The following is a 24,019-nucleotide window of genomic DNA, read 5'->3' on the forward strand; positions in this document are numbered from 1 at the left end:
ATTCATTGTTTTTATTGTAAATTTGCACCAATGTCAAGTACTAGAGCAACATGACATGTTAGATTTGTTCATCTTGATGCTGAAGGAGTGGAATTTAGTCTTGATTTAATTAATTCATGAGGCCTTTCTCATCTCAGAGGAATTTACTGGGGACTCATTCTAATGTCATGCACCATTAACATGAAAAGATGGAGGTTTGTTCACAATAAAGTAGCTCAGTGCCATACTGAACTGCCACGTTTGTCACATTTTTGTGATATTTTTAATAGGCCTACTTAGTTTCCATGTCTGTCGAAGATCGATATTTAAGTTCATCACATTCAGAGAAATGTCAATACAAACTTATAAAAATCATTGCAAAGGTCTAACAGCTTAAACTGCAGTTGAATGGATTAAAAGTTCACTCTTTCCAACTCAACTGGTTCTGCATTCAAAACCTTATTTCTTAGTTTCAGGATTTATTCCTTGCTAATCCTTGTTGTCCATTAGTTTAGCTGACTGGTTATAAGCCTATTGACACCAAACGTGTTTAGCAGGTTTTTGACATCGTCATTTCATGCTGACTTGGTTTCCCTCATAACTTTGATAAATGGTTAGTCAAGCAAACTCAATTTCGTGGCTTGATTCACATGATATAGTTTACAGATATATAACAATTGTTCTTGGTAAAAACAAAAGGTCACCATACTCAGTACACAGCTATACATCCATGGTTTCAGTTTGTTTCTGTCATACTTTTTAAATGTTTTTGAAATTTTTTCACACTTTTTGAAATAGCAATAACCCATTAGCAAGAAGACCAGAAAGAGCCCAAAATCGCTTCTCTTATATAATCTGCATGTCGGTTCGGCTGCAAAATCAAACCTCATATCTCCAAGGACACTAAAACAAAGGACAGTTAGTGTAGTTAATGAAAAGCCATTTGGCAATGAAGTGAATGCTTCCTCTGCCCATGTGGTAAAGTTGTAAACATGCTCTTTTTGTATTTACTGTTGTAATTTGCATCTGCAGGGTCTATACATTGATTGATGACTGTGATATGAGGATGGTCAGGAACTGTAGGAGGGAAAGAACCTAGAGACATTAGGCTGGAATTCCAAAAGAGAAATATAGGACTGACAGGAGATGAAAGGCAGAGTTGGGAATAAATGGGAGGAGTGGTTACAGCGGTGTTGAAAATGTAAAAAAAAAAAGTGTTGAATTTTAATGATGGATAGCTGAGGCTTGCACTTTGTTGTGCATGGTATTGCTAAATGTGAATGTATTATTTTATCTCCCCAAGGTTTAAATGTTACTTTATTGCATCCAGATGTGGTGTTTACAAAGGAATGTGACGTTACACCACAGCACAAGGCTTTTATTTATGCCCCACCCTGATCATTGCCAGAAGAGATTGGTTAGAAATGTGTGATTCAGTTTGGAAAATCAGCACAGTTTTCCCTCAGGTCTTGCCAGTCTTCCAAGAACAGTATTACACAAGGCAGCTGATTTTTGTGGCCTATAAGGGTGAGGTCATGTGAATGGGAGTCTTCTTATGGGCAGGATTTGTTGTATTTTTGCCATGCATTTTTTTCGTTTGCTGGCTTGCTGAAACTAACCGAGACAGTTGTTAACAAACCACCATCTGTATAACCCGAGTTAGTTGCTTCTGCCTCATAATTATGTTAATGTGTTTTTCTCTGCTTGGATAATTATAGAGCAGCAAGCCTAATCTCTTAGCAGCAAGTGGCTTTTATTTTTCTTTCTAAAATAAATACCTTTTTTTTGCAATAATCTAGGTGTAAATCATTCACCTAGACTTTCATTTTTTCATGTTGACGTAAGGGAGGCACAGTGGCTTAGTGGTTAGCACGTTTGCCTCACGCCTCCAGGGTTGGGGGTTCGATTCCCGCCTCCGCCTTGTGTGTGTGGAGTCTGCATGTTCTCCCCGTGCCTCGGGGGTTTCCTCCGGGTACTCCGGTTTCCTCCCCCGGTCCAAAGACATGCATGGTAGGTTGATTGGCATCTCTGGAAAATTGTCCATAATGAGAGAGTGTGTGCCCTGCGATGGGTTGGCACTCGGTCCAGGGTGTATCCTGCCTTGATGCCCGATGACGCCTGAGATAGGCACAGGCTCCCCGTGACCCGAGACGTTCAGATAAGCGGTAGAAAATGAATGAATGAATGTTGACATGTATTCTACTTTATGCTACAACATTTTAAATTCTTAAGGCATTACATAGGTTTGAATAATGTACTTGTTATAATGTTATCATATTTATTATGTGGCACATAATATAGGACTAATAATAAACAAAAATTAATAAAACATTTTATTTTATTTAAAAAAAGTAAAATGTGAAAAATATTCATATATATATTATACATATTTTTATAAGGAGACATTTATTTAACACAGAAGAAAGGACACTAGAAGTACTTATATCTGTAACCTATTAAAAACATTTATATTTACATTTAAAATAAACTTGGTACTGACTGATACTTGTTAGCAGTAGTAGAAATCTGTATGACATGTTATTTTATTTAGTAGAATCTTTATCCTAGAATATCTCCCATTAGACAGTTTAAGTTTAGGTTTGTATGATTTAATGTTACTTTGCACAAAGGATAGTACAGGTAGCATCTGATAATCGCATTAGACTAACAGGAGCCAGGATAGTCTTGCCGGGGGTTTTGAGATTTATTTTTCTGCTTAGTGCATTAAGGATTCCACATTGTGCTTGTATGGTAAATTGTAGACATTTCTTTGCTTCAATTATATTGCAAATAAAACATTTTTCCACCCAATTAAAACTCATGCAACACAAGTAGGAGACATGAACATAATAATTATTTCAATATGTTTTATTTTGAGCTTCAATAATCCTGTAATATTCACTATTTGACAGTAAAAGCAAAGGTCTGCATTGTTTGGCTCTGCACCTTACTGTAAATCAGTGTGTAATTGTGTAGTGTGTAGCCATGTAAGTTTCTATGACTTTTTATTTTTAAATGAGTGATTTTTAAGTTTATTTTATTATTGTCTGGATTTGTATTGCTAGGAGTCTAAGCTGTCAAAGGATCACCTTGCACAAGAATCTGTTCTGCTCTTATGTGCTCAATTCCGCCTTCACTATAATCAACCTCACATGTGTGGTCAGCAACCCTAAAGTTGTGGAGAGGAACCCGGTAAGAACCCTGAAGCACAGATCACAGATCTCAGCACTTACACATGCTCTGTAGTGAGTGCATGGAGTATTTCACACACTGTTTTTCTAATAGGTGTTAAATGTGTATATAACATGGCTCCAGCTGTTTGAACTCCTTCTGTGTGTGTGTGCGTGCGTGCATGCGTGTGTGTGTGTGTGTGTGTGTGTGTGTGTGTGTGTGTGTGTGTGTGTGTGTGTGTGTGTGTGTGTGTGTGTGTGTGTGTGTGTGTGTGTCTGTAATCTTGATACAGGAATTTGTCTAATGATTAAATGCAGCTCTGTGTTTATTTAGGAGGCTATTCTATTTATATGCACCATGAATATCATCCTGGAGGGGGGGAGGGAGGGAGGGGGGAGGGAGGGTGGGAGGAAGGGTGGGAAGGATTGAGGAAGGGAGGGAAAGAGGAAGGAAGGAAGAAAGGAAGGAAGGAAGGAAGGAAGGAAGGAAGGAAAATTGAGAAAACTAAGAGAGAGAGAGAGAGAGAGAGAGAGAGAGAGAGAGAGAGAGAGAGAGAGAGAGAGAGAGAGAGAGAGAGAGAGAGAATGGAAAAAGAAAAGGAAAGAGGTATGTAGGTAGATGTATTGTTTAATCTATATTTGCTGGCAGGTTAGAGTAAAGCCTAGTGGTGTAATATTATGGAATAAAATGGAGCAAAGTGCAGTTGTGAGGTCAGAATTTAAAATCAATTCAGTCTGCATTTAATCTCACTTTTGCTCCTACACAGACTGTTGTGTTCTTTTAAAGGAAAAGACCTCACATTTAAACCATGTAGTAAACTCTGCAGCTAGCTTTCATTTCATTCTGACCTCTGACTGCAAGTCAGACTGACAGCACTGAGCTCCAATCCAAACACATGCCTGTTAGTCAGATTGTTCAGCAGATTCTGAGCTCAGCTTTAGTCTCCCTTCTTTAGTCCGTTGTGTTATAGAGCAGTTAAACGTGGTTGACAGAAGTTCTGAAAACTCACAAGAATTTACAAGGTATTCTGTTGTAAATTGTTTTACAATTTATACTATAATGCTTATACTAACTTTACATTAGACTGCTCTGTTCAATCCTTTCTGTTTTAACTTTACAGTATTCTTGTTTATTGGTCCAACACTAGTGATTTCCTCCCTGTTCACCATGCTCAAAAATTCAGCCTGGTCTCATTAGATCTGCTGAAACCCTGGCCTATCTGGTCAGTCTGCATTAGAAATTATTACTGCTCATAAAACACTGTGGACAAGGAAACAACCACATTTTTCAGTTTGAAAATTCCCAGCATGTATTAATCAATTTGTTCAAGTATTAAAGAAGCTGTTATAGAAGGACAAGGGCTCTAAATCTTGTTAATGTGTCCAAATCAAGATGTTATGAGTAGCAGCCTGGGAACATGGTGACCGTTTCGACCACACTATACAGCATATGCTGTATAATAGCTGGATTATGGAAAGGAAGACAGAATGGAGAATTTCAGTATTTAAATCAGTATTTATATGCGTAAAGTGCTTATACAGTAGTTGTTATAGCTCTGTTGCTGATAAGGTAGCTGTTTGCCAGCAGTTAGAAACATAAGCATTTGTGTGAATGCCATCCAACTGACATGTTTTAGTTGTTTTTGTACAAACAGAGAGCTTTTAAGGACTGAGCGCTGTCTGAAACACTTAAGCCCACAATATTCTTCAGGGTTTAGTAATATAAATTGTTCTTCCTTAAATGTAAAGACATGTTTTACTTCTTCCTTCTCTCCTCTGTGCTGCTGTAGGTTGGTTGTAAGGTACTACAGTTCTTCCACATGTACATACTGGGCTGTAACTACTTCTGGATGCTGTGTGAGGGCATCTATCTGCATACTCTTATTGTGGTGGCAGTTTTCGCTGAGGAGCAGCATCTTCACTGGTATTATCTCTTAGGTTGGGGTGAGTTTCAACACAGAGCAAATCCAAACACGGGTCATGCTTCTGAACCAGCCTTTCTCATTCATTTGAGTATTATTCTATATATACTGAGGTGGGTTTAGAGTAAATCAGGAGGCAACACTGACAGAGAACGGAGCCAGTGACCAAGAGGAGTACATACAGTAAGCAGAGGCTAATATTCATCAACACAGCCCTGTCCTCTTAACTCAGTGACCACTCTTGTTCCAGTGGATGGTGCTATGTCTACGTCAGCGTCTGGGATGTTTTCCCAGGCTGAAAATGACCGGGGAGTTGAATTGCGTTGTACAACTTTCAAAAACAAGTCTGAAAACCTATACTGAAAGGCTTGAAACCAGGTTTGACAGCAACACTTAAAAGTGGCCCGAGTGGAGCTGGATAGTGACATTCAAAATGAGCTCTTCTGTGCAGTGCTGGTCCTGAAGGAACTCACTATGCAATAATGAGATGATTTTATTTGTATTTTAATTAAGGACAAGGAAAATAAGTCTGGGAGGGGCAATTCTGGTTTTCATTCACACTTCTTCATTTAACAGAACATCAGAAGAAAGATAACATTCTTTTACAGTGAAAGAAAAAAAACTAATTTAAAAAAGTCTTAAACAGCATGCAGATGAATCTTAAATTGTATTCATTCGATTTACAATATTTCAGGCTAACAATGTACATTTATCTTGCATTCTTTGCCATTTGCAGCACTGTTTTTCTTCCTCTGCCCTGAATAGTTGACATCCTCACAGCTGTGATTAGGGAATGTGTTACTTAACTATTCATTAAAATCCCTAATGCATGTACAAATACTAATTCAACTGATTATTTTGCTGCTGAGCACAATGCTACAAGCCAGAAGTGAATAACGACCTATTTTATATAATGTCCCTTTAATAGTGTACCTGTGCAGTAACACATAAGACATACAGACAGCTATAATGTACCTCAGGATGTATTCAGTGCATTAGATTAATTACAATGACATATCTTATGGAAATACATGTCTATCAACCTGAATATTGTTTCAACCTACAGTTACACATTCTGGTGCATTAATCTCTATCATGTAAATGTGTATTATTTGACACTACCTACATTTTCAACTTTTTTTTTGGAAATTTTGCCTTTTTAACATCTGATGGGTTTTTACAGACCACTAGAGATATATAGTAAAAACTGTGTGCATAGTAGAACCGTCACATACCTGCACATAAACTGCATAAAAACTTCACTTACTTAAAGGATTTATTAATGAATTAATTAGGCATGGGGGGGGCACGGTGGCTTAGTGGTTAGCACGTTCGCCTCACACCTCCAGGGTCGGGGTTCGATTCCCGCCTCTGCCTTGTGTGAGTGGAGTTTGCATGTTCTCCCCGTGCCTCAGGGGTTTCCTCCGGGTACTCCGGTTTCCTCCCCCGGTCCAAAGACATGCATGGTAGGTTGATTGGCATCTCTGGAAAATTGTCCGTAGTGTCCGTAGTGTGTGAGTGTGTGAGTGAATGAGAGTGTGTGTGTGCCCTGCGATGGGTTGGCACTCCGTCCAGGGTGTATCCTGCCTCGATGCCCGATGACGCCTGAGATAGGCACAGGCTCCCCGTGACCCGAGAAGCTCGGATAAAGCGATAGAAAATGAGTGAGAGTGAGAGAGAGAGTAATTAGGCATAAACGTTTAGTCAGTTTTATACAGACAGCTAGAACAGTCATGCTCAGCATTACACTAAATCCAAATTCTTGCAACAAGCCATGAATGAATGAAATTAGTAAAATCTTTTCTCAAAGGACAGAACTGCCTTTAGCTAAATAATCTGAATTTAATAAAAATGTATGTTATTAGATAAAACACCACAGAGGGTCTGCTGTAGAAGCTGAGCCAGCTCTTTAAAAAGAAACAAATCAAAGTGAAAAATGGCCATTTAATTTTCATATGTTTATTGACTTGACAATATTTTTTGAGTGCGTGGTTCAGTCTGATGAAATACTTTTATGTGTCTGTATCCATGGTGCAGTCCTTCAAATGGCAATCCCTGGAATGCAGCATCAAACATCATTCACATAGAAAGCAGAAACCTTTAAACTATCTGCTGAAGTATAAATGTGGGCTATGCTGTTTTTTCTTGATTTGAATTGCTGGTGTCTTTAATGTTTTTGGTTGAAGATAGTGTAAGGAGAGGCAAGTGCAGCTGCAACGCTATGTGTCACACATCATGTATTGTCTTAGCAACACATGCCACAAAACACAGAACATATCTATGTGCATTTTTGCACAAGTATTAAGAATTAAAGAAAATGGTCGTTGGATTTAACGTGAGAAAATATCCAAACATCAGCATCTCCCTCCCTTCATTACATATCTCACAGAAAGTGTTATGTGAATTGTTAAATATTTGAAGGTGTTAGTCACATGATTTTATTTTTGCAAATTGAACATCAAGTAATCCAGCATTGCAATATAAACACAAAACTGAAAGTCAAAGACCTTTGGTTGTTAACAGGAAAATTTAATCTTACCACAATGACCTTGAGGTTGTATCAGACGTTGCTGTGTAATTTATTTCCTTTGCCATTTCTTGAATGTTCCATCTTGGGAATTTCACCAAAAGAGCATTGAACCATTCTGCAAACCCTGATAAGTTAGACAGAAAACATTGTGTACTTTCAAATGTGCCATCTTCAGCATCTTGTCTTAATTCATCCTGGTTCACTCATTGCATTAACATGTGCATTGTTATTATGACAACTTATTGGAAATAGCTAGTGTTTTTCAGCAGTTCTGATTGTTAAAGGGGGGAAAAGATAAAGAAGATAAAGTGGACAATTTAGGTGTGAATAGGAAACAGTTTAAAGATGGAATATTGTTGGACAGTATTTGACTTGGCCAATAAAGACTATACTATGTTAATACTTAACTACAGTTTTTATAAAAATGAATTAAAACATGCACTTATATTTTGTGCATTAGGAAATAATGAAGCTTACACTTTAACAGCCTTTGAGTTTTATATAACTAGTCAGTGAGGTATCAATGTCTCATTAACTCAATGAACGTAATTAAATTAATTACTATTATTTAGTAATACTAGTATATTACTATAACAGTCCCATTAATATTATTAACATTAATTTTTTATCTTTACGTTCGCAATGATGTTTAAAGCAAACTAGACTTTTAAGGTTTTTTTATACTGTAAAACAAAAATACAAGTGTCTCAAACCTCAAATTCTAATTCTAAATATATATTTACACCCATATGTGTAGTGAAATGCTATATTCACTGTAGGCATCATAAAAAAAAGAATCAATAAGAATAAAAATATACTAAGAATAGAATTGCAATAAAATAAAATTTTAATATAATTTGGATTTATATACATTGCAGACAATTCCATTATGTAAATTATCTTTATTACTGCAAGTCATGAAAATAATTAACAGAATAATTTAACAAGACATTAATACGTACTTATTACCATTACTAATTGCTATTCAGGCTGTTGATGTGTATGGCTTCACCAAAGATCATTGAATTTATTAATTCAGGAATATGAATGCATTAGTTAAGTATTAACATATTACCAATATGTGGATCATAATGTGCTCCCCTTGGAACAAATTAAAAATAAAATAATATAAAATAAAGTATTATACTGTCATTAATGGATAATGCATCATAGATAATTGATTAATTTATTCCATAGTGTTAATGACAGATAAGTGTAATGCTATCCATTAAAGTGTGTAATATTTAGTGTCTTATTTTAAACTCATAATAAATAACAGTGGGTGTTTGTGCTATTTATAATAATAATAATAATAATAATAATAATAATAATAATAATAATAATAAATATTCTGAAACTGTGAACAAAGTAATTATTTGTTATTATGCACCTTGACAGCTCTTAGCATTCGTGAAAAATGACTTTTTTTTCATTGATATACTAACAGTGTTGACAACATGTCTGTGTTACTTAAAAGGCTTTCCCTTGGTGCCTGCCTCTATCCATGCAGTGGCAAGAAAAAAGTATTTTGATGACAAGTGAGTAATGATTTTTTTTTCTTTTGCTCTGTGCTATAAATACTAAGTAGATTCTGACTCAGTGGGCACATACAGTCAGTCCCCTGTGAACATAGTGGAGCAGCAAAGCCAGTCACTTTTTTGCTTTACGCTGAAGGCATTTAGGTTTATGATCAAAATATGAATATGAGACAATAGAGATCTTAGATTTGATTTCCTGATATTTGCCTCTAACAGCTTAGACCATGGCTAAGTCTACCAAAAGACAGTCGTAAATTAAACAACACTTAGATTTGGTTGCATATACATTGCTTGCAATAACTGCATCAAATTGGCAACCAACTGACATCACCAAAGTAGTGCATTCTATTTTCTGTCCTGGGTCAGTCTATTTCATATCTGTCGGTCTGTTGGTTTTATATCTGGCTTGCTTTTCTCATTGGCTTAACAACAAATATAGTCTTTACAGGTAAAAACCATATCTCAAACCAAGAGGAGACATTCAGAGTTAATTGTTTACAATCAAGCAATAAGCAACAAGGATACACCCACCAAATAGTGTCATTTCTAAAGTTGTACAACACAACACAATATAAATATCAAGAGGTCAAAGCTGAAATTCTGATTTATTGTGTCATTCATGTTTTGTTCTCAAACTCTAAAGTCTTCCATATATATCAAAACCAAAGTACTGGCCTTGGTCTGTAAGCTTTATATGATGCAAGCTTCACTCTTCACTCTCTTGTTCTACCAGTTGCTGGATGAGCGTGGAGACCCATCTGTTGTATGTGGTTCATGGACCCATTGTGGCAGCTTTATTAGTGAGTGTTCATCTTTAATAAAATGTCACCTCCCCATTTATCTATTTTATTTTGCTATTACTGAATCTACACAAATTACAGGTGTTTTAAGCAATGTCAAATCTATGTAGTATTTGTAGTATAATAATAATAATAATAATAATAATAATAATAATAATAATAATAATAATAATAATAATAAATGTATACAAGACAATATCAAACTAGAAATGAGTAAAAAAAAAAAGAAATACTGCTTAATAATTTTTTTTTTCTATTGTGTATTGTTTTTACTTGTTTTTTTACTTTTACTTTTAATGAAGAATGACAATAATTCTGGAAGTGACTATTATCCTTCTGAACATACCAATTTCTTAATATTTATAAATGCTATTTCAATAAAAATCTTTTTCACAGAGGGTAAAACAAGCTTTTTGTAGATTTTAGATTAAAATACAGAGAGCTGATTCTCAGAAATATTTCTTAAATGTGTGGATGTTAATGGATGTTATGGTTTCTTCATAGGTGAACTTGTTCTTTCTGCTGAACATAGTGAGGGTTTTGGTGATGAAGCTGAAGGATACTCATCGTGCAGAGTCCAACATGTACATGAAAGCAGTACGAGCCACCCTTATTCTCGTGCCCTTGTTAGGAATCCAATTTGTCATATTTCCATGGAGGCCAGAAAACCGTTTGGCCGGAGAAGTATATGACTATATCATGCACATACTACTGCATTACCAGGTAAATGAGATACATATTTGGCTGTGTTGTTTGTGGTTGGATGAAGTGTTTAAATAGTGACTTTATTCTTTTTTCCAAATTTAAGGGCTTGTTGGTGGCAACAATATTCTGCTTCTTCAATGGAGAGGTAAGCAATATGGAAACACCCCACCCTGATAGTATCTCTTGAGTGAAATGACTCTCAAGCTTTGCACAGAAATCTGTTGGTTATTTACTAAGAATTATGTAAAGTTAATTTCTCATTTTAAAGAACTCTAGATCATTTTTATTATCTAAATGCGAATTTTACCTACATACAGCACATAAAATGACTTTTTGACTGCGATCTACTTTTAAGTTAAGAAGTTAGTATTATGTGAATATTGTTTCTGTGGAAGCACCTGCATAAAATAAATAGAAATAATAAGCAGTATGTCACACTGGGAAGCATTGTTGCTTTGCTGCAGCAAGCTCCTCTGTTCAGTCTTTAACACCAGTTACTGAGTGTTTTAAGTCTGTACCAGTGTGGGTTATTCCAGGTTCTCTGATTTCCTCTAACCTCCCAAAACCATGCCTGTAGCTGAAATGGCTACACTAAATTGTCCCTAGGTGTGAAGAGTGTGTAAAAGCGTATATGTGTGTTATCTTATCTTATCTAGGGTGTATTCCCATCTTATCCCCAATGTTCTTTTGATTTCCTCAGAATCCTCCCTGACCATGAATGGTATAAAACACTTACTAGATATTTCATGACTGAATGAATAAATAATGAGCTATACATCATATAATAGAATAAGTAATACTATAGAAAACACACAGTACTGTTCAAATTTGTCTAAGCTGGACAATGTAATATCAGTTACATGATTAATAAATGAGACATTTGTCAGAGTTTGTATAAGCATCTGACAAAATATTTCATTCTAGTACAAGATCCTGACTCAGAAATATTACCACAGGAAGACACTTTGTAAATATAAGGCAATCGTTTAGCTTAGCTGTCTATTTTCCAACTGGTTTCATTATAACATTTAATATTGGGGCTATTGTTTCCACATGTAATATACAATGTAGGATTTCTATATAGGAATAAATATTTCTTAAAAAATGTAATTAAGTATAAAATATAAATATATTAATATAAATAATCATATAAAAATATTAATCTGTTTTACTAAGATTTTTATATATTATTGTTTAGTACATAATTATGTGCCCTTTTTATTACAAGTTAGATTTATTCTTCTAACATTATGAAGAAAGACAGTGTGTTCAAGTTTTTTACAAAGAATTACTGAATAAAAATATCAGGATTTAGAAATCAGATTTTACTATATTTTGAAAACAGCATTTTTCCTTAATATACATTTAACCTTAGTAATATAGCATTAAACCACTTATTGTCTTTCAGTAATCTGCTTATGCTGCTCTTTGTGAATTTTGCTTCCTTTGTTATCACAGCCTATAATAAAAAAATTAATTCTGGACACACATTACATGACACTGTATGAAGTACTATTAAATGTGTAAATGTAGTCCATATAGTAGGCAGATAATTTTTTCTTGAGCAAGAACAGCAAAAAGATTGACATACAGATTGAGTCGTATTCTCGGTTTTACACTGTGTTGATGCATTTTATTTACCAATCATGTGCTTAGTTTCTGGGAGAATTCTGGGTTTAACTACTTTTTGCAAACACACTGGCTCATACATCCCTGAGGTTACTTTTTCCTCTAGTGCTGACAAAATGATGAATAACAAGAGCAACCACTTCAGTCAGTTTTAGGGAAACTAAAGAGCATTTTGGGTAAAGCACGCACCACTGGGAAACTGCCATGACTTTAAAGGATTACAGCACTGTGTAATTTTTTTCACTTGGGTCTTTAATGTGAAATACTTAAACACACTCACAGTAGTAGTCTGTCTCACACACAGAGTAGTTTGTCTTACTATCCTTATAAGGACCCTTCAATGACATGATTAGTAATGCAACTACTTAATGCTATTCATACCCCTGAACCATATCCTTGAACATATAGAAACCTTTTTGGAACCAATCAAGTGGGCATATTTGGTCCGCTTAATGACATAACACACAAATCTTAATGTCAATTTATTTGTACTAACATTGTTTAGGGTATCAATGAGACAATATATACAATATATATTTTGAGAGACAATAATTATTTGAAAAAGAGTTTTTCTTATTCTTATTTTCTTAGTTTTCTAATTAAATTTAATTATGGAGTGGAATATTTGGATTATTAGGTGTACTCACTCACTCACACATTTTCTACCGCTTTATCCGAACTACCTCGGGTCACGGGGAGCCTGTGCCTATCTCAGGCGTCATCGGGCATCGAGGCAGGATACACCCTGGACGGAGTATTATTAGGTGTAAAGTTTATTAAATGTAATGAATATAATTAATGTCCATTCTGTTAAGGGGTTCCATTAATTAACTCAGCTGAACCTTGGTAACTTCTTTTGCACAATGAGCTACTGAACTTGTCCCAGGCTTGTATGTGCAGCTGTCAAGAGTTAGAATGACTTCATCAAAAGTTCCCTCATTTCACTGGGCATTAACTGACCAGACACATTCAATTAATGTCAGACACATTATCTGTGGTCAGCAAGGTGGCAATTTGTGTGAGCAGAGCTCTGAAACCTGACAGGTAGTGTCTAACCAGCAAAAATATATTTGGCAGACCTAAAGTTTGCACATGACAAAGTGAGGACAATGCAGATCATGCAGTGATTACAGAGGTCGCAGTTGAATGCTCAGCATGCAGGTATAAAAATGCAGTGAATTAGCAGCCCTCATCAAACCCCTGATTTATACAGGAAGAATTATTTGTGGGTCTGAAAAATGGGTCAATTATTAGCTCATGCATGAGCAGCCAACTCTCATCAGCATCATCGAGAGCTTGTAAGCTATTTGGACATGTCCTAAAGACAGATCTCCTTTCAAGAGGATAAAAGGGGCACTCATACGGGATAAATGAACCTTTGTGAGGATGTTTGTTTATCTCAGCCTAATGATTTGTACTGTTTGGACCCTGTTTCCACTAGTATCCCTGCACAACCATGTATAGCACTAAAATATGGCGGACATGATTTATAGCACAAAAAAAAATCAAGAATTCCTTTTTTTTATAGGAGATTTATATAACATGATTAATTTCCTTTTGGGGTATTGTTATTATGCTTTCTGTGTATTAGGCTTTGCGCTTTGTTAAACTTATTCAAAGTTTAGTCAAATGTATGGCATGCAGGACACATCACAATACTTTGCCTTTACTGACTCTTAAAATGGTTGATTTTGTCATGTTTACTTACCTACAATATAATGGGGTCTCTTCAGAAAGACCTAGCCTTTCTGGTATAAAATATTTGTTACACACAAACATTACCTTCCCTTCCAATTTAAAAAAAAAAAACACTCCTAAAATATAATCATGGAAAATGTGTACGTATATGATGATGTTTTGTAGCTGGTTGGATGCAGTGTTCTTTTACAAATAAATGGCACCATGAATTACTACTATAAGTACAAAAAAACTGATTGCCTCTGACAGGAGGATGAGATTCCACCATAGCTCTAACCCCAAAGATGCATTAAGATAACATAAACAGTCACATAAAGGATAGTTCATACTAATAAATCTAAGGATATAAAGGAACTCAAAATGTTTTACATTGAAGACCATTCACATTGTTCTCTAAATATCTCCAAGCTTTCCTTTGCCTCAGTGGGTCAAAACATTAACCCCATCATCATATCTGAATTCATTTCTTCCTACCTATCTGTCAGTTATCATTGTTTTCCTTTCTTGCTTTGTTTTTACATATATAATCTGTTTTCAACCATAATAATAATATAAAAAAAAAAGAACAACCTATAGATTAAACAAGAAGTGACCTTTCTGACCTCCGCCTACAGGTTCAGGCTACTCTGAAGCGGCAGTGGATGCAGTACAAGGTGCAGTGGGGTCAGCGACGCCGTGAACACTGGTCCATGCGTTCCACTTCATACACCACCACGTCCATCACAGAGGTGCCTGCTTTCATGTTCCACTACGACAACAACAGTGAGCACTTGAACGGCAGACATGTCGATGACTCAGCATGAACATGTGGCTCTCCAGTTCAAACACATCTACACCTGAGGCACAAACCATCAGAGAAATATATGACAATTATTTTCAAAGAATGCCATAGGAATGAAGGAAACAAAGGAAACTGGAGAAGTCCTTGCAGATTCTCTCATCTCAGGGAGACAACATGACACCCAGTACAGTACAAGTGTGTGGCAGCAATGTCTCTCTGAGACGTGTGACGGAGTGTACACCACCATTCAAAAGTTTGGAATAATCTGTTATATATTCAAAATACATTATTTTATTTATTAAAATCATAAACTATATATTATACACATAAATATTTTCAATGTTTTTTTAAATATATTATAAAAAAAAAGCAGTGTTATGAATTGATAAATCATATGCAGAAAGTATTTATGTTTATACAACAGTAGTGAATTCTCAAAAACTGTTGGTCAACAGGTGTTGATTAATTTTATTAATGTCATTCTTTAATAAATTGAACAACCCTGATCATTAAGACATCGCTACATTATATGAGGATTACCTCTTTGGAACATGCTCTTTATGGAAAATGATCAACTTCAGGGTGGTAACAGTACGTCTACTTAATGTAAGGCTACATCACCCCACCGCATCATTGATGATTTTCCTGTAACAGCGTGTCCTGCCATGTTCTAATCCTTACATAATCATTTCTCTTGAGTACTGATCACTGATTTAGAAAATGTTCAGTAAGCTATTTAAAATTTTTGAATCTAGATCATTCTTATTATACTATCTAAAGATCTGCATATTCTCAGTGCCATACAGTGCTGTACGTACATCTTAATAATTACAAACATATCTACATTTTTATTTTTGGTTTTCTACAAATAAATAGAATTTTATAAAGCTATAAGAGTGGTAGCATGATATTAAAATTGATTTTTATATTACTTCCAAATTTATATGTAATTCCAAATTTTTGAATAGTACTGTACTGTGTGTGTGTGTGTGTGTGTGTGTGTGTGTGTGTGTGTGTGTGTGTGTGTGTGTGTGTGTGTGTGTGTGTGTGTGTGTGTGTGTGTGTGATGTACATGTTTTCTCTTCATTCTGCTGCTTTAAAGAGGCAAACACTGAGGTGGCATTCCTGAAGAATGTGACAGATTTTAGCTGCTACTCCCTACTAGAACTTTATGGACCTACACTCACAACCACAAAAGTTGCTTCACCGAAACCAAAGGGTGTGTTGGTTTTCTGGATGTCAAGAGACTGATAAGTTTTGGGAATTGAATGACTAACTATGATCCTCCAGAGGATTTGGGCCACTGGGTGAATGTCTTTAAAATATGGAAAAGTTCCTCTGTGCCTACGTTCTGGATTCCTGTAAATAAACTCATCAGGTTAAATTTTAAAGTGTCAAAGTAAGTGGTGAGGAGTTCTATTTTTCTGATGGTTTTCTTTTCTTGTGTTGTGAGATTTCTGACTTTCCTGTTTGTAGCAGCTGTACTTTTTGCTGTCTGTGTCACAATATAGAAAACAAAAGAACATCACTTTTAGTAGTGTTTGAAGCTGATTTATAAACCCAGGATGCAAATGCATTCTAAAACCACAAAAATGAAAGTCTAAATGAATATGTGTTGACTTTCATGTTGAAGTATGCACTCTGTTTGATCAAGGCCATTATTGTCCAAAACCTTTCTTCATCTGCATTGAAAGAGCTGCTTCGTACACCATGTTTAACATGTTTTTCAGAGTTTGGTGTTATTCATTTCATCTGACCTGCAAGTGTACTTCTTTTAATTTAAGGGTAAAGTTTAGCTTGTATATGTGCATTGTGTTATTGTGTTTGTAAAGTTTAAAACACTCTTGACGGGTCAAATTTCTTTGTGATTTCTGCCAGGATACTGGACCTGATATTTACCATGTAAATGTTTCTAGCTCAGTGTGGTGTTGGTTTATCATGGTGTACATACTCCCAGCAAATCATGATGCTTCATCAAAGTATATAGCATATTATAAGTCTAAGGTTTTCTTAGAAATTCATCCAATGCCAATTACTTTTGTCTTCTGTTGACTAAATGGGCTGGCTATATGACTATCAGACTCTCAGACTAATGGTTATTGAATTTTCTATTGTTATTTTTGAAGCAGTTTTATTCATCTCTTAATATTTGTATTACTATTACTTAAAGTTGCTTATACTTCATTATATCTCCAGATCATAAACAACTGATGCAGTGATTAATTTGTTTAATGACTTAATGTTAAAATGAACACAATTAGAGAAAACAGTATTTTATTAAGTTTAACATAATACTATACACCCAGATTCTTTATAATACTGGTGTAAAATTACATATTCACCTGAAAAATGAGGAACTTTTATTTCTTTTGTTGTTGTTTTTGTTTTCAGAACATCTCTACAATCACTTCGTTCTAAAACAGCATATTAAACAGTGCAGTAATCAACAGTTTTGAATTCCTGACTGAAGCTTTAATGCATGGTGCCAGTATTCTTTCTCAGATCTCTTTATATGTAATCCACTTGTTGATGCCTGCATGTTACATCTCTATACAACTGAACATTTCAAGCTTGCAGAAAACATCACCTGTCAAGTCACTTTGTTCATTTAGGTCTCAGATATCAAATGCAAATGAAACATTTTAATTTATGTACTGCTGCATCTTCAGAATGGACAGAAGCACAGAAGCAGTATTCATTCTGATATTCAGCATAAAAAATAAATCAATTTTCAATTGTACCTTATCATAAAGATGAACGTTTTTAGTTAGATTTAAATGTTTAATCTATAGCAATGATGCTGATTATACCGAAGTCTTAGGCAATCAAACCTTTGGTAGGAATTAATTGTAAAGAAAATTTTTCAAAAATATTGTTTTTGTATAATCTCAGTAGGGAGATGAATATACTTAATAACATATTGCTTTTCAAAGAGATAGTAGTAAGTGACCTACCTGCTGATTTCTGGACATATTAACAGATTTTCTGTCCATGTGCCTAAGACTCAAAGCGCTAATTCTTAGAGTTGTGTAATGTTTAGATTTCTCTCATCACAATACTTTGTACCCTAAAGATCTAACATCTTGACTAATTTTGTTCAGCTACTGATCTGATAATGGATGTCAAACTGCAGACAGCAGAAGGAGATATTTTTGGTAGGGATGTCACTAAACATCCATCTGTTCCATCTGTTTACAACTAAGCTGCGTTAAAACAAAGCTTAATGTAAGTTTGTTTAAGTTAAGTTTGTTTTGTAAGTTTGTTGCCTTTCGGGTAATTAGGCCCTTATTACAAAGAGAAAATACAAGCAATGTTATGAATTTTTTACCATAGCCCTTCTGCATCAAATAAATTAACCAGAAAACATGCACTTAAAACCCTTTGAAGAAAAGTCTGCAGAGAATACTGAGGATTTCTTCACGCTAGTGTTCCTGAGTGGCTGTGGTGCTATCGTTAACTCAAGAAAAAAAAAACAGCATTAAACACATCACGGAAGAACAGTTGTTTTACATACATCTCAAAGCAAATGTATTCTTTGTTATTTTTCTTAAAGAACTGAACAGAAGTGTGTATAAATAAATGTGTACAGATGTATATGTTAATTTATTAAGCGAGGGTAAAGGTCTGAATACACTGAAAAATAACATCAGATACTTGTCTCATGCAAACAAAATAATATACAGTATAAGCTAAATACTTAACAAAGCCAGCTTATAAACTGCATGCAAAGTTTACAAACACAAACATATTTCAGTTTTAGTTCTACCATCATCTATTCACATATACCAGCAGAACGATTCACGTTTTCTATAAAGGAAATTCCCTCCTGTGGTTCTTTAATACTAGTGTGTTTTTGTTGCACAATTAGATGTAGTCTATAACTCTATAACAACCATAAATTATTCTGTGCAAATAATAATGGGCTAATTATTGTATCCAGGCCTTAAGAAACAACCAAAAATATTGGTTATATTTTATAAGGCTACAAAACAAACTTCCATGACAATCAATTTACCCCCATGAAATTATATAATGACAAACATGTCTTATGTTTTCTTTTTTATTTTTATTTATTTATTTATTTATTTATTTTTTATATGGCATTCTCAATCCAGCCTGATTAGTTTTTACTATTTAAAAATTACTAAAATTACTATTTTGCAGATTTGTCCATTGACATAAACATTGCGTATGTGACAGCTGGTGCACTGTGAATGTGTTTCTTCTTCATGCATTTCTTACTTTCATTTGCTGTTTTTCAAATAAATGTCTACTGTTTCTTTTTTGCCAGTGGTTTGTAAAGCTATTCTTATAAATAGACTCATAAAAATGCTGTATTGTTTTGTGTTTCTTCAAAAAAAAAAAAATTTTTAAATCTAACATCTAATAAATTCTATAAAATCTAAACAGCACAAAAGATGACGGTTCGAATGTATTGTTTATATGCATATTTTTATCCCTGAGTAATTTTAGATGTAGTTTCAAACAAGCAGATCCTACATCCTAAACCTTTTTGTTAATGTAAAACTTTTTTAATACTTTAACTTTAACCAGAAATACCGAGCATTAATGTGTTTACAATCTTAATTTCAGGTGGATGTTATTTAGCTATCTCATAAAAAATCTCACTAGAATTATAAAATGTTAATAATATAGATGATGTGCAGGTCATGCTCTTTGATTATGATTCATGCTAAAAGTTTACTGTTGCCTTTAATAGAGAACAGTAAATAGTGTTATGGTTTCACATTAGTATATACAGTGGTGTGAAAAAGTGTTTGCCCCTTCCTGATTTTTTATATTTTATCATACTTTAATGTTTCAGATCATCAAAAAAATTAAATATTAGTCATAGATAACAAGTAAACACAACATGCAGTTTTTCAATGAAGGTTTTTATTAAATAAGGGAAAACAACCATTCAGAGGTGGATTTTCAACCATTTGCTGGTGTGTTTTGGATCATTGTCCTGTTGCAGAACCCAAGTTCGCTTCAGCTTTAGGTCACTAACAGATGGCCGCACATTGTCCTTCAGGATTTTTGGTAGACAGCAGAATTCATGGTTCTATTAATCACAGCAAGTCTTCCAGGTCCTGAAGCAGCAAAACAGCCCCTGACCATCAACACTACCACCACCATATTTTACTGTTGGTACTGTATGAAGTTCTTTTTCTGAAATGCAGTGTTACTTTTATCCCAGATGTAATGGGACACACACCTTCCAAAAACTTTTGTCTCGTCAGTCCACAGAGTATTTTCCCAAAGGTTTTGGGGATCATCAAGATGTTTTCTGGCAAAACTGAGATGAGCCTTTATGTTATTTTCAAATCAAATTTTCACTGCTGAGTTTTTTGCTCAGCAGTGGTTGTTGTCTTGGAACACTGCCATGCAGGCCATTTTTGCCCAGTCCCTTTCTTATGGTGGAGTCATGAACACTGACCTTACCTGAGGCAAGTGAGGCCTGTAGTTCTTTGGATGTTGTTGTGGGGTTTTTTTTTGTGACATCTTGGATGAGTTGTTGGTGGGTTCTTGGGGTAATTTTGGTCGGCCGGCCACTCCTGGGAAAGTTCACCTCTGATCCATGTTTTTGCCAAAATGGCTCTCACTGGGGTTCGCTGGAGTCCCAAAGCTTTAGAAATGGCTTCATAACCTTTTCCAGACTGACAGATCTCAATTATTTTCTTTCTTTCTCATATGTTCCTGAATTTTGAGGATCTTTTGGTCTACAATACTTCACCGAAAGATGTGGCTAGAGAAATTGAACTCAGATGTGATAAATCAGAGTTAAGTTATGTTTTAACAAGTGTGTGTGTGTTTAGCTTGGTTTACTGTCTGTGTGGTATTTCTAATGCTCTAACCATTTTTCATGATCGAACCTGGACCAACTTCAATTTTTCGAAACATAGCACTGCTTACGCACATATCCACTCATACTCCTTTTCATCTGTGTGGTACTTCCATACATCTGTGTTATTATGAAATTTACAAGGCAAATCAATTTTCAGAAATTCAGTAAGTAAGTGGACTCTTAGAAACCCCTCTTGTATGCCTGATGCAATAGTAGCAATGCTTCTCTTACATCATTACGTTTCCTCTCCATCCTTTTGCATGTGCACTCAATGTGGGTGCTTTTATCTGTTTATGCATAATTTAGCATAAAATAATTTCATTAATTATACAGACAGCAGGAAGGAGGGATAGGGAAGGATCTGCTCATGGGTCACGGCTGTTAAACCATTTAGTCACACTAAGTCTTGGAGACAGATGTGAAGCAGTGATAACTGAATACCATTTATATCCAGAGGGTGCAGAATAACCCCTGGTTATAATAACAGGAAGCATTCAGCTGATTGACAAAGCAGATTATCTGGGCTAATTCTGACACCAGATTAATCTAATCCTGATGTGGTAGGTATTACATAGAATAGCTGGGCAAATACAGATCACACTAAAACTACAGGATGTTGTGTAGTTACGCTTTTTTTTTTTAACATTACATCAATACAAGATTCAAAAAAGAAATATTTTCAATATTTTCCTGTGACTAAAGAAATGCCTATATTGAACAAATAAACTTAATACAATAAATAAACTATACAAACCCAATTGTAACTAATTACCAATCTGTAACATGTAGCTTTACACTGTAAAATTTCCTGCCTGATTTTGCTGTTGCAGACGAACATCACACTTCATAAAAGAATTCCTTGGTCATAGGGATTGTTGGTCATAGAATGCATAATATGATGTGCTCACTGATGTTCGATCGATTGCAACCAAAGACAATCGACAACAAAGCTCTGCCATTGTCAGAGATGATTTATTAAGGTCTCAGAGTGTGACAATGACACTCATCTATAATCCACCAATAAGCAAAGCATGATGCAAAACTCAGGGTAGTTTAGCTAGTCCTTTTTTTAAAGTTTCTTTGTTGTCTCCTGAGACAATATCTATTGTTAACTGAGTTTAACTATGGTAGTGGCATTGGTGAAACAAAACATAAGTATTAAAGTAAAGTGGACACTACATGAAAATAATTAGAGGATGAATTACAGCTCTGAGCTAGATAATAAGCACATAAACACTGGAAAGTTTCTTCCCATATACTGTAACATACCTTCATTGTGAAGAGTTACAATATCATGCTGCATTGCTCTGCTTGACCAGTTTTATCCTCTATAAATTCAGATAATTTATTAGGTTTGTGTGAGACCATCTTGTGAACAACCACTAGTTGGAAATGCTTGATGACTTTACATGGTTTTAATGTTCACTTGAAAAGTTTCTATAGTCTTCTGGAACTCTATGTACTTTCTCTGGCATGAGAAAAGTGCCAGCAGTTCTTTCGTGTGTTGGTGCTTACATAACAATTGGTGCAACAGACTTTGACAATTATAAATGACTGTACTGACAGACATTCTCTTTCAAAATGTAAGAAATTTTTGGTAAGACGAGGAACGTAGGTCAAGCAATTTACCACATGCTTAGCGTTATTTTCTCAGGAGAATTATCAGAAGCAAACAGAAAGTGAGTGTGGGCTTTTTTTTTTTTTTGTTAGATGAATAAATTATTCTAAATTAAGCAGAGGCAGAGCTATAAATATGAACATAACATGCCCTCAGGACAACAGTGAGCTGTTTAATGTTTTTACTAACATGTTATTGAGGTAAAATTCTACTCTTCTCCATGAGTCACAAATATGTTGAAACAGTATAGTTAATTTGTATTTATTATATGGAGTCATTCTTTATTTTGTCCCAGTCTCCTAGTGTGATTTCCTTTGGAACTAGTTGAGTATCCCACTGGTTTGATTAGGGAGAGAGAGAGACCCTGTGTTCTGTTGACTGTGTCTTTAGAACAGGCATTTGACTTATTGTTTTTGGCATCATGTAGCTGCAAATTTCACAGTTTTATAAATTCTTAAATTAATAATTCCTTGTTTGCGAATTGCTGAACACTCCCAACCTCCTGTATTTTATGGCAGGATTTTCAACTTAGTAACGATGGATGAGAGACAAAAATTAAAAATCAGTAGCGATGTCTGAGGCTTGCAGGCTAAATAAATACTGCTGAGTATTATCTATTCTTCCTCTGATGCCGCATGATCGCAATAGGGAGTAACATGAAATAGAACTTGACTTGACTAAGGAGCTCTTGAGTGAGGAAAAGGGAAGTAATCCTTTGCTGCAGTGTTGCATCAGGATCAGATATAGGGGAAAAATATTGCTCTTTCAGCTGGAATAAGAAAAGTTAAAGATAAAGAAGAGAATGCAGCAGGCATAAGAAGAAATGTTTATTAACAGCAATGCAGCAGCACAATGAAGTGTAGATTTTAAATAGGAGATTAGCATAGCTGCCTCATGTACACAGACAAAACAGGACATATTACATGTCACACTTAAGCCCAAGAAAAGGAGTTAAGTTTGTTTTTAAGAGTGCCTTAGTGAAACTCAATCTGGATGTTTCACTCAGAGCTCTTGATCAGATATCTGATCCATTCCAGAGTATAGTGGCCCAAGTGAGTAATTGAGTTAACCTACAATGTACAGTATCAATTGATTAAAGAGTCCTTATACTCATGCAAAGGCAGAACAAGTTGTGAGATCAGTGCCTCTAATATAGATGCGATGATCTCACTTGTGGTACAGGATAATGCAACTTCTGATGTGGGTTGAATGGTATAGAAACCTATTAAGCTTTTCACCTTATACAGACAATACTTGTGCTCTTCCACCAGGGCTTTTTGGTCACACAGGTTGACTGAAAGGACAGAGGATCCAGTATGAAAAAGTGGGGTCACGGACACTCTTACAAAGTGGTGACTTTGCTGTTAATACTTGTCAAGGAAAAGAGTAAATGGGAATGCCCCATGATTTCCGAAGGGAAACCACATTGGCAGTCCTCTAGTCAGTTGTACAGTGCATGTAAATTTCCGTTTTCAACACCAATATCATGAAAATATGATATCTAAATATTATCTAATTCTTTTCTGGCTAAAGTTTGCAAAATGTAGCTAAATTAATACAATGACCATTGTACATAAATATGAAAAATAAAATAAACAAATAAACAAATAATACATAAAAAAAAATCACTATTATTAACACTAGGTCATAGTAAAAGCAGCTACGCGCTCATGATTTGGCATAATGACATATAGCAAACGTGATGAATTAACTGTGAGCTTGAAAGTGAAATTTAATATTTGAGTTTGAAACACTACTAGGTCTAAGTACATAGAAAGGTTCTGATCTTATTATTTTAAAT

General features: G+C 35.0%; 1 protein-coding gene across 1 annotated transcript in view; it reads left to right on the forward strand.

The window, feature by feature from the left end:
• Positions 1–17,492, forward strand: part of calcr (calcitonin receptor) — a 45,384-nt gene extending 27,892 nt beyond the window's left edge. The window contains exons 11-17 of the mRNA XM_027175629.2: positions 3,045–3,171; positions 4,940–5,093; positions 9,079–9,139; positions 9,873–9,939; positions 10,444–10,662; positions 10,748–10,789; positions 14,586–17,492. Coding sequence (XP_027031430.1) covers positions 3,045–3,171; positions 4,940–5,093; positions 9,079–9,139; positions 9,873–9,939; positions 10,444–10,662; positions 10,748–10,789; positions 14,586–14,774 — 859 coding nt within the window. The 3' untranslated portion in view covers positions 14,775–17,492. The remainder of the gene's footprint in view (positions 1–3,044; positions 3,172–4,939; positions 5,094–9,078; positions 9,140–9,872; positions 9,940–10,443; positions 10,663–10,747; positions 10,790–14,585) is intronic.
• The last annotated feature ends 6,527 nt before the right edge of the window (positions 17,493–24,019 follow it).

This window comes from Tachysurus fulvidraco, chromosome 24 (assembly GCF_022655615.1).
Source record: "Tachysurus fulvidraco isolate hzauxx_2018 chromosome 24, HZAU_PFXX_2.0, whole genome shotgun sequence".
NCBI lineage: Eukaryota > Metazoa > Chordata > Actinopteri > Siluriformes > Bagridae > Tachysurus > Tachysurus fulvidraco.